Source organism: Eumetopias jubatus, unplaced genomic scaffold, assembly GCF_037043125.1.
Source record: "Eumetopias jubatus isolate StellerSeaLion01/CBP00866 unplaced genomic scaffold, mEumJub1_p1.0 scaffold_9, whole genome shotgun sequence".
Taxonomy (NCBI): domain Eukaryota; kingdom Metazoa; phylum Chordata; class Mammalia; order Carnivora; family Otariidae; genus Eumetopias; species Eumetopias jubatus.
Genome location: NW_028274815.1, coordinates 129467075 through 129483522, shown reverse-complemented (window position 1 = coordinate 129483522; position 16448 = coordinate 129467075). Strand labels below are relative to the sequence as shown.

General features: G+C 43.7%; 1 protein-coding gene across 1 annotated transcript in view; it reads left to right on the top strand.

The window, feature by feature from the left end:
- The window catches only part of UBE2V1 (ubiquitin conjugating enzyme E2 V1), a 31823-nt gene extending 15580 nt beyond the window's left edge, over window positions 1–16243 (top strand). The window contains exons 2-4 of the mRNA XM_028125198.1: window positions 2983–3131; window positions 13293–13418; window positions 14649–16243. Of these exons, the coding sequence (XP_027980999.1) occupies window positions 2983–3131; window positions 13293–13418; window positions 14649–14795 (422 nt within the window). The 3' untranslated portion in view covers window positions 14796–16243. The remainder of the gene's footprint in view (window positions 1–2982; window positions 3132–13292; window positions 13419–14648) is intronic.
- Window positions 16244–16448: the final 205 nt, after the last annotated feature.

Sequence of the window (16448 nt, the reverse complement as noted above, 5' to 3'; positions counted from 1 at the left end):
TCCCAAGATCATGACCTCAGCCAAAATCAAGAGTCAGACACTCAACTGACTGAGCCACTCAGGAGCCCCTTTTATTTATATTTTTTAAAAGATTTTATTTGTGTGTGTGTGTGTGTGTGTGTGTGTGTGTTTAAGTAAACCACCTCCAACATGGAGCTTGAAATCACAACCCCAAGATCAAGAGTCACATGCCCTACGTTATGGGCCAGCCAGGTGCCCTGATGAACTCATTTTAATTTAATCACGCCTTTAAAGGCCTTATTTCCAAATACTGTCGTGTTCTGAGGTGCTAGCAGTTAGGGCTTCAACATATGAATTTACAAGGACACAATTCAGCGTATTACACCATCTGTGATATTTATCAGTCTTCCTCTCCGTATGATTCTGTGTTCCTTTGGTATTCATTTTCGTTCGTGCAGGCTTACACATTAAGCAGTAGTAACAGCAGTAGTTCTACACAGTGAGCCCCCTCCCTGCTCTGCTGCCCAGGCAAATTAGTTAGGATTACTAAGATTCAGATTTAACTCTCTGGACAAAAGACATTGTATTGTCTGGCATTTTGCTTATAACATCACAAACATCCTTTAGTTTTGTGTTTGCTAGAGAACACAATCCAGGATAGCTGAATAATCCAGTTGACTATTTAGATTAAAAATGCCAGTCTTTGGGCGCCTGGGGGGCTCAGTTGGTTAAGTGTCTGCCTTCCGCTCAGGTCATGACCCCAGCGTCCTGGGATCAAGTCCCGTGTCGGGCTCCCTGCTCAATGGGGAGTCTGCTTCTCCTTCTGCCTTTCCCCCTGCTCGTGATCTCTCTCTCTCAAATAGATAAATAAAATCTTGTAAAAAATGCCAGTGTTTTACAAATGAGCCATTCAAGTATGCTTTCCAGTTTATTCTGTTTCCTTTAAAGTACTGTCTTTGTCGTTTACTCTTATCTTCAATCAACCGACTCTTTTGCTTACGTTTATGGTAAAAGGAAATTTTTTACCATCATTGTACATGGGAAGTTAGTATAGTATTACTTGCCTTAAATTATTCTTAAAAATGAATACAGAACTATAAAGTGAAGTGTTCACTTATTGCCACCTAAAATTCTCTAATGTACCACTAGCAGCTCCACCCTTCCACTTGCTCAGACCAAAGCCTGGAAGCCAGAGTAGTTAACTACTACTCTTTTGTGCTTCTCAGGCAGTCTGGCAGCAAATCTTACCAGTGTATACCTCCCAGATATCTGAAATTGTACTATTTTTCACCACCTTCACTGGTCCAAGCCATGTTTTCTTTTGCCAGGGTTATTACAATAGGCCATAGCTCCCTTCACTGGAGTCTGTACACAGCCGTCAGAGGGATCTATTTAAAAAAGCAAGTCAGATCCCGTCACTCCTCTGTTCACAACTCCAGTGTCTTCTCAGGTCAGTAATAGTTGGAGTCCTTAACCATCCACTGCTCTTCCATCTCACTGACCCGCTTCTAGCTGAATTGGGATCTTGCTGTTCTTTGACATTCCTGGCAAAGTCTTAGGGGGTCTTAGCACTTGCTGTTTCTTCGTTGGAAGACTCTCCCCTCAGCTGTGCATAGGTCATGTTCCTTCATGTCAGGTCTTTACTTCATGACACCTACTCGCAGTAAGGCTTTCCTTGATCACCCCCATTTAAAATTGTAGCTCCTCCCCCTACTCCTGCTCCAAAACTCCACCAGCTGTCATCCTATATAATTTGTATTTTTGTTTTGTGATTATATGTTTCCCATTAGAATGTAAGCTCCACGAGGGCAGGCATTTTTGTTTTGTTCACTGCTTATTCCTCATTGCCTAGAAAAGCGCCCGACCTATAGCAGATGCTCAGGTATTTACTCCAGTTGAATGTACAGTAGCAGGAGTCCCACCTTGGGAAACAGTGAGATGAACTGGGAGCACCTCCGAGTCTGGAGCCCCTCCAGTGGGTTTTTCTCCACGGCTACGTGGTAAGTGCTGCTCGCCTCAGGGAGTCTGGCCAGTTGGAGGCTCAGCATTCAAGACAAAAAAGTGCTCATAATTTGTCTGAACTTGAGGTTTTTTTCCCAGAGGTAATTGTTCAAATGCCAGGCAGGGAGGTGGAGGAGGGGAGACGCAGGTGGGATTGGTTGGGCGCGCACCCCTGGGAGAGTTGCTTGGTGCCCAAGCACAGGACGAAATTGCTCTCCCTGCCCTCCCACAGCCTCATCCCCCACCTGGCCCCAATGCTTCGGTTCTGTTCTGGAAAACACCCAGAAATGGCTCAGGCCTCAATCTGAACTCAGGTATAGTAGCTTGAACCTGTGAGATGTGTTTGTGTGATTTCTTCCATGAGCTACTTGCCAGGCTTTGGGATTTTTTGGAAACAAGTAAATCAGAGAATGAGCGCCCTCTTTCGGCTTTTTCATAAGAGAGAAACTGTGGCTTGACTAATTGAAAATTTTATCCTTGGCGCCTTCAGTTGACTCTTAGCTGATCAAGAGGATACCATTTTTATTTCATGTGGCATGGCGGCTGGCTCTCCTCCTGAGGCAGTTTGAGTGTCATTCCAACAAATGCACGCACCCTTAGCCTCAGAAATACGTAATAAGAATGAAACAAAAGCAGTAGCCTCTTCTCTTCCAAGGCACTTACTACTCATGATACCGATATTGGTGGTTTTCATCTGTTATGGACCCAAACTGATCAGCATTTTGACACGTAAACTCTTGATGAAGTTTATCAAAGCTGTGGGGCCAGGGTGGGGGGAGTAGTCTTTCTAGACTTGATTCAGTGGTCACTTCACCGGAAATAAAACCACATGGCCCTTCCTTGTGGGCGCACTGGTCGGTACTGGAAGCTCTGTAAGCAAGTTTGAGGGACGACGACTTTCAGCCATTTTTTTGCATGTTAGCATCTTTATTTCCACATAGTAATAACAAGCAGCCAGATCTAGCCTTACAGGTTCCCCTGGAGTTGCTAGTATCTTGAATTTCTTTCCATTTATTTTAGGAGTAAAAGTCCCTCGCAATTTTCGACTGTTGGAAGAACTGGAAGAAGGCCAGAAAGGAGTAGGAGATGGCACAGTTAGCTGGGGTCTAGAAGATGACGAAGACATGACACTTACAAGATGGACAGGGATGATAATTGGGCCTCCAAGAGTAAGCGTCGAGCTACGGCTATAAATGTCAATGTCTTAAATTCACTGTGCCTCCTTTTAAGAAATATTAGCCTTATCACGGAAAAAACTCACCAATGGTATATTTTCTGAAATGTGGCTATTCTTTTTTGACCAGTTTCAGTTTATATATTTGAACCTCCTCTGATGCTGTTTAATCCCTCTACATGGTAAGCAAAAACCTGTTTAGACTCATAGTGTGAATTTACATGGCAGTGTAGACAGGGAGGTGTGAGGTCATTGCACCCCCATGTGTACTTTAGAACAAACTCTTGGGCTTATCAAATAATAAGTCTCCAGATACAGGCAATGTTCTGAAGACAGCGTCCAAATGAACTTTGGAAAGCCTTCATGGTTGTGGTTTTCATTCACGGTTTCCCGGGTCTGCCATGCACCCACATCCTAATTAATCGGGCTGTTCAGCAAAGGCGATTGCCTGTCTGGTTGGCCCTGGTCTCTTGCAGGCACTGTGAGACCCAGAGGCTTTTGCATAGAAGACAGAGGACAATGGGGATGAGAAAATTGACCTCTCTTTTAGAGCTTCGTGATTTGTGAGAGTTCCCAGGCTTCATAATGCCAGTACATATGTACATAGTAAAACCCCCAAGAAATGTCATTGAATTCTCACAAGAACCTGTTGTTAGGGGCTACTACTGTGTCATCCCATCCCATTTTACAGGTGAGGAAACAGATTCAGAGAAGTAAAGTTACTTGCCCAAAGTCACAGAGCTGATAATTCCCAAGGGGGTTCTGACTCCAGAACCTGTGCTCCTAACCCTGTGCTACATTATCTCCCTTCTGTTTAGATTTTGAGATTTCATTTGTTCCCGTTATAGAATTAGCCGGAGTGTTAGTAGTAATATGAGGTAGGAGTAAGGAAATAGATTCCCGTGATGTGACACTTGTTTCAGGCAATGGAAGATTCTGCCTGAATGTAGCAGGACCTTTCCTGTGTGCGCTTGTGCTCGAAGATGATGGTGGCCATGCATTCTTTTCACTGCGTGCACAGGCTCTGCACCAGCTCTGTGGGAAGTAGAAAGACATGTGGGATGTGGCCCCGACTGAAACAAGGAAGAAGGTCATGCTCATTAAGTGTTAGGAAAATCTGCTGTTCATCTTGGACCGTCGTAAACACTCTGGTGAATGACTGGCTTTGCCATTTAACATTACCTCTTGAGTCATCTTTGATCCCATGGTTTTGTTTTTTGGGTTAAAGAAAAATACTCAGTTTACTGTTTTTATTCATTTATCTTTTAAAAAAAAAAACTCTGAAAACCAGGATTTCTGGATCTACTAAATGCTGGGGAAAACTTGATCTAGAAAGCTTGTTTCTTCGTGGAGATCATTTCTTGCCATCTCTGGAAGTCCACTGTGTGGTGTTGACTTCCTTCACTGCATTTCTTCTCTGCCTAAGAATGGTTCCAGTTTCTTGAGGATGAGAACCATTCTTCCCTCCTCCTAACTCACCAGAGCACCTGGAAATGACTCAGCCTGGGGTAGTTGTTCAATAGATTTGTTCATTAGCAGACTGATTTTCATGTTCTAACAAATTAAGAATGAACTAGTGTACAACATTGCGAATACACTAAATACCACTGAATTATACACTTCGACAAATGAACAAACAAAGTGAACCACCAAATTCCATTGGAAATATTTTGTTCTACCTACAACACCTTGGATTATCTTGGGTTTCATTTTAACTCTTTCCACAGGGGCCTCCCTTATAATGAGTGGCTACCGTATGCAAGGTGCTTTCCACACATTCATATATATATATATATATATATGAATATGGTAGCTCTACTGAGATGTAATTCACATATTGTAGAATCCACTTACTGTAGAATACACTTGTAAAGTGTACCGTTCGGTGGTTTTTATATTCAGAATTGTGCAACTGTCACCAATTTCAGAACATTTTCATTACCCCAGAGAGAAACTTTCTTCCCCATTGGCATTCGCTCCCAATCTGTTCCCCACCTCCCTCCCTCACCTTTGACAACCACTCATTTACTCTGTCCCTATGAATTTGTCTGTTCTGGACATTTCATATAAATGGAATCACACAGCATGTGGTCTTTTGTAGTGGCTTTTACTGTTTTCAAGGTTCATACATGTTCTAGCACTTACCAGTAGTTCATTCCTTTTTATGGCTGAATAATATTCCGTTGTGTAGATAGACCATATTTTCTTTATCCATTAACTAGCTGATAGACATTTGGATTTTTTCCATTTTTTTTGCCTATTATGAATAATGCTGCTATGAATATTTGTGTACAGGTTTTTGTATGGACGTAAGTTTTCATTTCTCTTAGGTGTATACCTAGGAGTTGAACCGTCTGGATCATATGGTAACTTTATGTTTAACATTTTAAATAATGGTCAGACTGTTTTCCCAAGCGGCTACACCAGTTTATGTTTCCACCAGCAGTACATGAGGGTTTCTGCTTCTCCACACCCTCGCCAATGCTTGTCACTGACTGTTTTTTTTTTACCCCTATAGTTATGCTTGCCCTGGCTCCCCAAGGTTAAAAGCAAAGAAGAAAACTGTCTGCTTCTAGGTGCTTCCTGTGACCAGTCTGCTTTATGACTAACATACAAGGCATATGCTGGGCCTCTGGAATATCAGTGTAATTATTAAAGTATCTAAATAGAGCACTTAAGTAACCCATCTGCCTGTTGTATCTTTGTGACTGTATAACTCAAAATCCTCCATCAAAAGTGATCCAGCCAGGGAAATCCAAATCAAAACCTCAATGAGATACCACCTCACACCCGTCAGAATGGCTAAAATTAACAAGTCAGGAAACGACAGATGTTGGCGGGGATGTGGAGAAAGGGGAACCCTCCTACACTGTTGGTGGGAATGCAAGCTGGTGCAACCACTCTGGAAAACAGTATGGAGGTTCCTCAAACAGTTGAAAATAGAGCTACCGTACGATCCAGCAATTGCGCTACTGGATATTTACCACAAAGATACAAATGTAGGGATCTGAAGGGGTACGTGCACCCCAATGTTTATAGCAGCAGTGTCCACAATAGCCAAACTGTGGAAAGAGCCAAGATGTCCATCGGCAGATGAATTCGTAAAGAAGATGTGGTATATATCACAAGGGAATATTATGCAGCCATCAAAAGGGATGAGATCTTGCCATTTGCAACGACGTGGATGGAACTGGAGGGTGTTATGCTGAGTGAAATAAGTCAGTCAGAGAAAGACATGTATCATATGACCTCACTGATATGAGGAATTCTTAATCTCAGGAAACAAACTGAGGGTTGCTGGAGTGGTGGGGGGTGGGAGGGATGGGGTGGCTGGGTGATAGACATTGGGGAGGGTATGTGCTATGGTGAGCACTGTGAATTGTACAAGACTGATGAATCACGGATCTGTACTTCTGAAACAAATAATGCAACATATGTTAAGAAAAAAAAAAGAAGAAGATAGCAGGAGGGGAAGAATGAAGGGGAGTAAGTCGGAGGGGGAGACGAACCATGAGAGACGATGGACTCTGAAAAACAAACTGAGGGTTCTAGAGCGGAGGAGGGTGGGGGGATGGGTTAGCCTGGTGATGGGTATTAAAGAGGGCATGTTCTGCGTGGAGCACTGGGTGTTATGCACAAACAATGAATCATGGAACACTACATCAAAAACTAATGATGTAATGTATGGTGATTAACATAACAATAAAAAATTATTAATAAAAAAAGTGATCCAGCAATTCTAGGAATTTACTCAGCTTTTTTTAATGTGTTACCCAAAGGCCTGTATGTACAGTTACTGAATGCAGTGTTTTCAGTAGTCGCAGAATATTGGAAACCACCGCAGAGTCTTCCAGTAGACCATAGTATGTACTGTTTAGCTGTTGAAAAGAGAGACAGATATAATGTGTCCTGAAATGGAATGATTTCCATGATATTTAAGTGAAAAAAGGTACAAAGCAGTATAGGATATGCTGCCACTGGGGTGGGGAGGAGTGGGGGGCAGCGGAAGAAGTCATACATATACTTGTGCTTCTTTGTGTTTACAGTACTTTGTGGGGAACATGAAAGAAGTTGGTGACAGTGGTTGCCTTCTTAAAAAGGGATCTAGCTAGCTGGGACCAGGGTGGAAAGGAGATTGATTTTTTTTACCACATACCTTTTTGTACTCTGAGTTGCTTTAATTATATGTGTGTTAGCTATTTTGATTTTTTTTTTTTTTTTTAAGAAAGCAAGTTCTCCAAACCTAAAAGGAAGTTTCTCATCCAAGTGCCCTTTGCAGAATTCTGGCAAATGTCCAGTTGTCCACAGCATTAGATGTGGATTATTTCTACTCTGACCCCAGAGGCGCTAAGAATAGCCAGGTTACAGAGCATTTTCTCAGCTTCAGCGCTATGGACAGCTCGAGCTGGATCATTCTTTGTTGTGGGGCTGTGCTGTGCATTGTGGGATTAGCAGCATCCCTGGTCTCTGCTCACCAGATACCAGTAGCACCTCCCTCCCCCAGTTGTGACAGCCATTAATGTCTCCAGATGTTGCCTAATTCCCACCCCACCCAGAGGGGGGTGGGCAGAAATTGCTGTGGTTGAGAAACACTGTGTCTCTGGGGTTGTCCAAGATAATGTTTTTAGGTGCGGGTTAGAACGTGGGTGTGTGTTTATACACGTACTTATCTAAAAATACTGTATGCATGCTCGAGAACAGAACATAATTACAGGAATGTGTGAGGTAAAAGGAAGGTAATCCTTCCCCCATTTCATTATACTCCCCACAGAATGAGTGTGTTTCTACCGGCTTTTGCTTTGGGTACACAAACATAAGTACATATCCTTTTTAATAAAAATGAGACCTTGCTATGCATAATGTTTTGCAACTTCATTTTTTTCACTTAACAGATGGTTAACAGATGGTGGATGTCTTTCCATATCAGTGCATATTGATCTCTTTTTAAACAGCTTTATGTGGCATGTCTGATACATGAATATATCCTCATAAAAATTCTCAAACAATACAGAGTATGTAAAGTAAGAAGTTCACTTTGTTCCCCTTAACTCTTTGTGTTAGTCAGGAAAAGAGAAACCATGCTAGGTATTTCAACAGAGAGAATTTAATACAGGAAGTTGATCAAATTAGTGTTGGCCTGAAAAAGTAGAGAAGGCACACTGTGGGACCACAGAGATAACACTGCAGGGAACAACAGCTTAGCCCTGGGGCTGGGAGGACTTGGGGGGCACAGCCATCAGAACCGAGCACCGGGAGGAGTGGTCCCAGGAGGCAGTGACAATGTTGGGGACACTGAAAGACGCTGGAAACCAGAGCAGCTCTCATGGCCTAGATGAGGGGCACTTGCAGGCTGACGTGACAGGAACAGAAAGCAAACGGGAAGGAAGGAATAAGTGCTTCCTTTCTCCTGCATATTTTATATTGGGTTTGTGTGGTTAGCTGGACAATTTAGTCTTTAGGTTCTAGAATATTCTAGAACCTAGAATGCTAAGTGGCACTAGCATTGACTTGGAGAAATGAATAGTTAATGTTGCCTGAAGACTGGTCTGATGGCTCACTCAGCAGGATACCCTGAGTGGTGGCAAGAGGGAGAGGCTCTGTACAGAGGAAAATTGTGTCTTGTCACTGTCTGGAGGGGTGCACAGATGCCCACTTAAGCTCCAAGCCCAACTTCCTCAGCTCTGCTTTTGGATACTGGGGCTGGGACTCTGCAAACTACAGGTTTCCTTTGCCAGCTGGCACCCTGTTAGGTTCCTCCAGTCAGAGACACAGGAGAGCGCCTGAGAGGCAAGGAGAAGGGACTTGCTTCTGCTTGTTTGCCTGTTCTTTCTGCGCCACTCTGGTAATGGCCCTTCATCCCGGCATCAGTAGTGGGTAGCAGCCTCCAGCTCTTGGGGGCACTCCCAGAGCTGGCCTGTGGCGCCCCCTCCTCAGAGGTCTGAGTTCAACTCTAGAGACCTCTGGCCCTGAGCCTCTAGGTCTGAAAAACTGGCTTATTCCCTTGGTTCCCCCAGCCTCAAGGGGTGCCACCTGTTTTCTGCAGGTTACCTCTGTGTTAGCTCAGGTTCCCTTTTTGTGTTTTCAGTCCAGTGACACCTGTTTAACCAATTCCCTATGTTAAATTCTGTGTTAAAATGCCTAGTGCTGTGTCTTGTTTCCTGGCTTATCCCTAACTGCCATATCCCTGCTCTCCAGGTGAACTGTGAGCAGCATCCAGTCCATCTCCTTCCACAGCTCTTCCTGTGCATTTTCCTCCCTGTCTTCATCCAGAGCCATATAGACTTTCTCACTTTGAAGGGCCCACACCTTGTTCTCACACAGCACAAGCCCACCCTGGACAGCGCACATAAGTTGAGTACGCCTGCTCAAGATTTCACTTGAGTAGTGGTCATCTGGTTGACCCGAGTCAACTTTTTATATACTGACAGTTTGTGATTTTCTCATTTTTGCAACCAGTACCTTTTCCTTTTCTCATATCTCCTACATTTTAAAGAATCATTTATTTCACAATACTTTTAGACTTAACAGAAAAAGTAAAAGGATAGTATGGAAAGTTCCATGTGTACCCCTCCCCCAGTTTCCCCTGTTGTTAGCATCTTATATTGGGATAGTACATTTGTTACCACCAGTGGCCCCATATTGATGCATTACTATTAACTAAAGTCCATGTCTTATTCAGGTGTTCTTAGTTTTTACCTTGTGTCTATTTTCTATTCCAGAATCCTATCTGAGATACTACATTATATTTTTATTATCATATCCTGGGCTTCTCGTGGCTGTGACAGTTTCAGGTTTTTCTTGGTTTTGTTGCCCTTGACAATTTTGAGGCATACTGGTTAGGTATTTTGTAGAATGTCTGTATTGGAATTTATCTGACATTTTTCATCATGATTCGGCTGGGATTCTCGTATATATATTTTAGGCCCAGGAAAAGTTTGTCATCTTTACGCTGCGGGCCTGTAGTGTCTAGTGGATGAAACGTGTGTGCACATTAACATAGCCTCAGTTGGAGGGGGGTGTCTGTCTGCTTTTATATCTTACACATATTCTCCAACTGGCTGGCTGTACCAAGACCCATGCATGTCTTGGCAGTCTTTCCATGTGTGTGTCTGGGCCTCAGCCTTTGAAAAGGCTACAAAGGATCCAATTTTAGGAATATGCTGTATTTGTTCAGCCAGTCCCTTGCAGGTGGACATTTAGATTGTTCATAGTTATTTTTGCTATTGCAGACGATGCTTCACTTTTTTTTTTAATGCTTCACATTTTTGTGTATAAGTACAAGTCTGCCTGTAGGAAGTTCCTAGAAATAGTCTTGCTGGTTTAAGCATGCCTGTTCCACATTTTGATAGGCACTGCCAAATTGCCCCATGAAGCTCAAGCCATGTCGATAAAGTGGAAAGTGTTTCATGATCAGATAATGAATCTTGAGAAGTGTTCCTCATAGACAGAATGTTCTAACAGTTCTTCTCCAGGCATAATTCCTTTCTTCAGTGAAACCTTTTTACAAAGCAGGTCTTGGAACACTAGTAAACAAAACAAAAGAAAACCAGAACCTGTTTTCTACAGAAGTCTTGCTTTATACTTTTTAATGATCCTTCAGGTGTCTCTATGTTCACTTGACTTGAGGCATTTTTTACTGTGTTCCAGTGAAGTTGCCAGTTGAACGTCAATGGTCAGAAGTTTGGTATTTTTTGCCTTCTAAGAAGTTAGTCATAGGATGCACATTTTTAAATTAGACTTCATAGTGTCGAAAGTAATAAGATTTAAAATATGTAATAATCAGAATCCTGTTACCAAGCTGCTCACCTTCTTAGCCATTTTGATGCTGTTGTTAATAGATAGAATGATTAGTGAAATTTTTTCGAGACTGATAAGCCACAAAACATACTGGCAAGTGAATACATTGGTGCATCAGAACCTCCAAAATGTGATATCGAATATTTTTTAAAAGACCTAACTGATTTTGAAACCACAAGCCCATGCCCCCAGGGACTATTTTATATAAGAAACTCTATCTGAATTGTGTGACAAAACCATTGAGTATGAATGTAGGACAGACATCCAGAGATGAACTTGGGATCCAGGTAGTCAACAGATACTGCCGAGTGCATAGTTGCTGATGGAGACTGTGCTAGGCGCTGAGTGTAGACCTTTTATCCTATTTTCCATAAATCCCTGTTTGCTTCCTTCTTGTCATGTTGACGCAGTGAATTTTTGTCTTCTGAGGGAGCACCTTAGTTGCAGCAAGCTATTCATTTTATAAACTTACAAAGAGCAATATTCGAGTCAAGGAACATTTGAGTACCAGTTCTGTTGAGGCCCTCACCCTCCTTGTTCTTAGTTTATCAAGGGAGGTCTGACAGAAGACTTCAGATGGGGAGTCAGGAGGACTTCTGAGAAGAAGGTGCTGTTGAGCCAAAGAGCTGCAGGATGTACCCAGAACAGCAGCTGGTGTCGGGGCCCCAAGGTAGAGAGAAGTTGGGGCTAGATGGAGAGGAAGAAGAAAAAGAGGAAGGCGGGGGTGCGCAGGGTCCGATCCAAGAACACGGGCTTCCTTCTCGGGTCACTAGCTGCCATTGGAGGGGTCAAGTTCTTGGTTTTGAAAGAGCAGCCAGGCTGCTGTTTGGAGAACAGATTGCAGGGGAAGCAAGAAAGAGCAGAGACAGGTGATTGAGACGAAGGGTGTGGTAGAGGGAAGTGGGTGGGTGTGGGATCGCTCTTGGAGGTGGAAGCTAAGACCTTTTGATTAGAAGGGAGGGGGTGAGAGAAAAGGGAATTGTGGCTGGCTGCTAGGTTTTGCTTTAACTAACTGCCAGGTGGCGGTGCCATTTATAAAGGAAGAGAGGAAGAGCGGCTTGAGGGCGGGTGGAAATCCAGAACTGAGTTTAGGTTTGTCACAGTTTGGAGTACCTGTTAAGTGGACGTGAAAGGTTTCTATGGGTATATTATGAATGCCTTCTGAATCTTAAAATATGTTCCAGTTTTTTTCTTAGGGCTAGACCACCGTTTAGACGGAATGTTTTCTAGGATTTAAATCACATCTTCTGTAATTGATTCCCCCCAAAGACAGCTAGATGTTGCTGTTTACACAGGAGCGGTTACTTGTGCAGGCAGCACTGAGGAAGGCAGGAGCACTGGTGCCCTGGACGGGGACCCATTGGAGGGGAGTGGCCTCTGCCTTCGAGGGGGCCAACCTAATGGGGACACGTCACCTTTCAGGGTGGTCTTTAGACATGTAAATGATAACATTGCCACTTCATGTAGGACAGAAAGCTATGGACTAACCTGTATGATGACTGAACTGGGTGACGTTTGAGCAGGTGATGTTTGAACTGCGTCTTGATGAATGTGCGGTAGTTCGGGAGGGGGGGGCAGGCAGGGCGCTCTAGGCAGATGGAACAGCCTGCTACTGACAGCACATTTTGCTGCTCATTGGGTGGAAGTTAACAGGGAAAAGTTCACTGCCATGGGGAATTGGACTTTCCAGTTTTTTCTACAGAGCCGTGGTTGACGTTTGAAGAAGGACAGTCTTTTCCTCTGCGGGCCTGGCATCCGTGGCTGCCCACCTCACCCACTACATGCCTGTAATCTCTCAGGTCGATGTAAAGCCTGCAGGGAGAGAGGGTGCGGCACACAGCCACAGAGTAATGAGGTAGTGGGAAAGCGGCTCTCGCATCTGCACCCGCACCCCCTAACTTGTGTTTCATTTTGAAGTTCTTCCAAAGAGCCTCCTGTTCTGTGCTTTGCACATGGTGGTATTGAATGCATTGGCTGATGACCCTGGTGTGAGTAAACGTTTAGTGTGGCTTCCCAGAGTAAAGAATGCCTCTTACGCAGCATTGCCCAGAGCACAGGATGGGGTCTGCAAAGTAGAGAAATTAGTGTACAAACAAGCCCATCTGATTGGACTTAAATAATACTAACTTGAAACTTCAGTGATACTGTTGTAAATTTTCTTTGTATTCCCCCGAGATAAGAGTTCATAGACACTAGTGTGGGGACTAGTTACTACTGACTTCACAGGTAACAGGTAGACTCTGTATAAAGGAAGCACGTGCACCAGTTCTGCAGGCAGGAATAAATGGGGTTTCAAAAGATCTGCCTTTTTGAATTCATAGTTTGTAATTGCCTGACATCTCTGTACCTTTTTTTCCAGACAATTTATGAAAACCGAATATACAGCCTTAAAATAGAATGTGGACCTAAATACCCAGAAGCACCCCCCTTTGTAAGATTTGTAACAAAAATTAATATGAATGGAGTTAATAGTTCTAATGGAGTGGTAAGTTGTTTTTCCTGCCCATACTTGTTCCTTTGGGTTGAGAAATGCTTTGTACTTAAACATCAGGGGCGCTGTGGCCCTAAGTCCATATATTTCTTGGTTGCTTGATGCTGAAATATACCACAGTATGAACATACGCAGACTCGGGGTGAGGGCCTGTTCCCCAGCTATATTTAAATCATTGTTCGTGCCACACTCACCCCGGGCCAACACTGTGCGGCTCTCTTGAGATAGGAGCTCATTCTGTCTTCATGATGCACCCTCATGAGGCAGAGATGAGGAGCCTGCGGCACAGAGCTGCAAAGTCCTGTCCAGGGTCATACTCGTACTTCTCGAGCCTTACTTATGATACATGCTGTTTTTTCCCCTTTAATGGCCTTGCTTTTTAAATTTATTTTTATTACCATAAATGGAAAACCAATCTCACTTGTCATAAGAAGGCAGTAGTGGCAGTAATAAATACTACAAAATCAAAGTGATGTTAATAAATTCTTCCTCCATAGGTTTCTTGCCAAAGGCTTTGAGCCTTTGAGACCTGCTTTCTTGTTCAAAGGGGAGATCAGCGAGCGTTGAAGGGTTTTACACGTTAAGCATCATGTGAGCTAAGCCTTTGTTTTGAGATATTCAGAAGACTTGAAAGAAAAGCGAAAAAGAGATGAGCCTTGTTGCTGTGTGTTCAGTGTTTCATGTTGCATCTGAGTTCCACCAAAAGTCCTGAACCCAGAACTCGACCCACACTTTGGGAGATTTCTTTTGGTAATTGCTGCACAAACTTGAGAGAGTGTGACTCAGAGGCAAGTCCTTGTCACGAGAGCGTGGGTCTGGGCCACTGCTCGCCTTTGCTCCTTACTGCCCTGGGTGCCGTTAGCATCCACCACCTGGGTGTGGCGTCGAGAAAGGACCCTGAGCCATAGCAGCCTGTCCAGGAGAGCAGGTCACTGTTCTAGAGCCAGCTGGACTCTTGCCAAGTGCCAGGACCATTTCTCTAAGGGTGGCTTTACTTATCCATAGTTTCCTTCTCCCAAATGGTGAGGGTTTGGGACACAAACCAGGAAACACAGACTAACCAAAGGGAGGGATCACGCAGGTATTTTCTGCATGTCAGATACCATTGTGTGATGGGCATGTTCAACTGGAAAAATGCATTTTACTCCTATCTGCAGCTTTACTCCAGCACATAGCAATTCATTTGTTTGAGAGCCTGACAGTTTTTTGTTTGCCTTTTTGTAGGTGGACCCAAGAGCCATATCAGTGCTAGCAAAATGGCAGAATTCATATAGCATCAAAGTTGTCCTGCAAGAGCTCCGGCGCCTAATGATGTCTAAAGAAAACATGAAACTCCCTCAGCCGCCTGAAGGACAGTGTTACAGCAATTAATCAAAAAGAGAAACCACAGGCCCTCCCCCCTCCCCCCATTCGATTTAAGCAGTCATTTTCCACAGTAGTACATTTTCTAGATACGTCTTGTAGACCTCAAAGTACTGGAAAGGAAGCTCCCATTCAAAGGCAATTTATCTTAAGATACTGTAAACGATACTAATTTTTTGTCCATTTGAAATATATAAGTTGTGCTATAACAAATCATCCTGTCAAGTGTAACCACTGTCCACATAGTTGAACTTCTGGGATCAGGAAAGTATATTTAAATTGATTCCCATCATAACTGGTGGGGCACATCTAACTCAACTGTGAAAAGACACATCACACAATCACCTTGCTGCTGATTACATGGCCTGGGGTCTCTGCCTTCTCCCCTTCTCCTCCCCCTGCCTCCCTGCCTCCTCCCCTCCTTCCCTCCCCGCTCCCTCCCTCCCTTTATCCCTGCAACAGCCCTCCAGCTTGGGGTGGCTTGCTAGAGTAGGTGTGAAGGTTTCAGGTCGCAGCCTGTGGGACTACTGCTGGGTGTGCGGGGGTGCTCCAGCTGCACCCCTGGTTTCTTTTTTTTAAGTCTTAAATGATGCCCTCCCCACTCCAAGCCATCATCCTTTCTCCACTTCCCATGACCACCCTTGGCCGAAGCATAGATTGTAACCCCCTCTGCTCCCCTCTGAAATTGGCCTTTGGTGAGGAATTCAGGGCTTTCCTATACTTTCTCCCCCACCTTAATCGAGGGGTGCTGCTTTTTCCTTCCTCCTCCTCAAGACCCTTTTTGCACCATTACCACCCAACACTGTCCACGACACTTCCTTGCTTTGGCCAGAAGCCATCAGGTAAGGTTGGAAAGAGTCTCTGACTTCCCTCATTTAGTTTTGGAACCACATTTACTCACTCTCCACCAGCCTGGGAATGAATATTGGGTCCTCAGCCCTGCCACCTTCTGCTGTCATCGTCAGCTGATGCGGTTTTTTAGCTCAGGTTTTGATAAGTGAAAAGAACAGTCACCAGGGGTACTCAGACCTGCCAGCTCTCAAAGTGCTTGGTGGTTAAACTTGGAGAAAGGCCACAGAAGACACTTGTAAGCACACATGATCCCTCTGAATGAATTGTTTTCTTTTCCTATAATTGCTTTGGCTTTTAAAAATTGAAGAAGTTTTAAACAGGGTTCTCATGTGGTCATCTTAACAATCCATTTGGGTCTAGTTTGGAATCTGACAACTGGAACAAAAAAGAACCTTGAATTCGGTGCATACTTTGGTTTTGGTGCTGCTGCTTCCCATGGTCCTCAGCAGGGATTAAGAAAGAACTCGGTGTGCACAGCAGATCCCTGAAATTGGCGGGCTTGACTTCCTGGCAAATTGCTGCATTTTTCCACTTTTCTGTTCAGGACCACTAAATGCTGAGATGTGGATGCATACCGAAATAAAAGCGATTCATTGTGTTCTAAAGTTTTTTTTTTTTTTTTAATTTAGTGTTTGTATAAAACCACCTTTTGAAGCAGCAACTATCAAGTCTGAAAACAATCGATGTTTCCATTAATCTTTTTCTGGGGGATACCTTAGTTCTAAGGATTTAACATCCTGTAAGTAAAGTTGAACATAACAGTATTCCATAAGCAGCCTTTTTATTGTCAGACCATTGCCTGATTTTAAT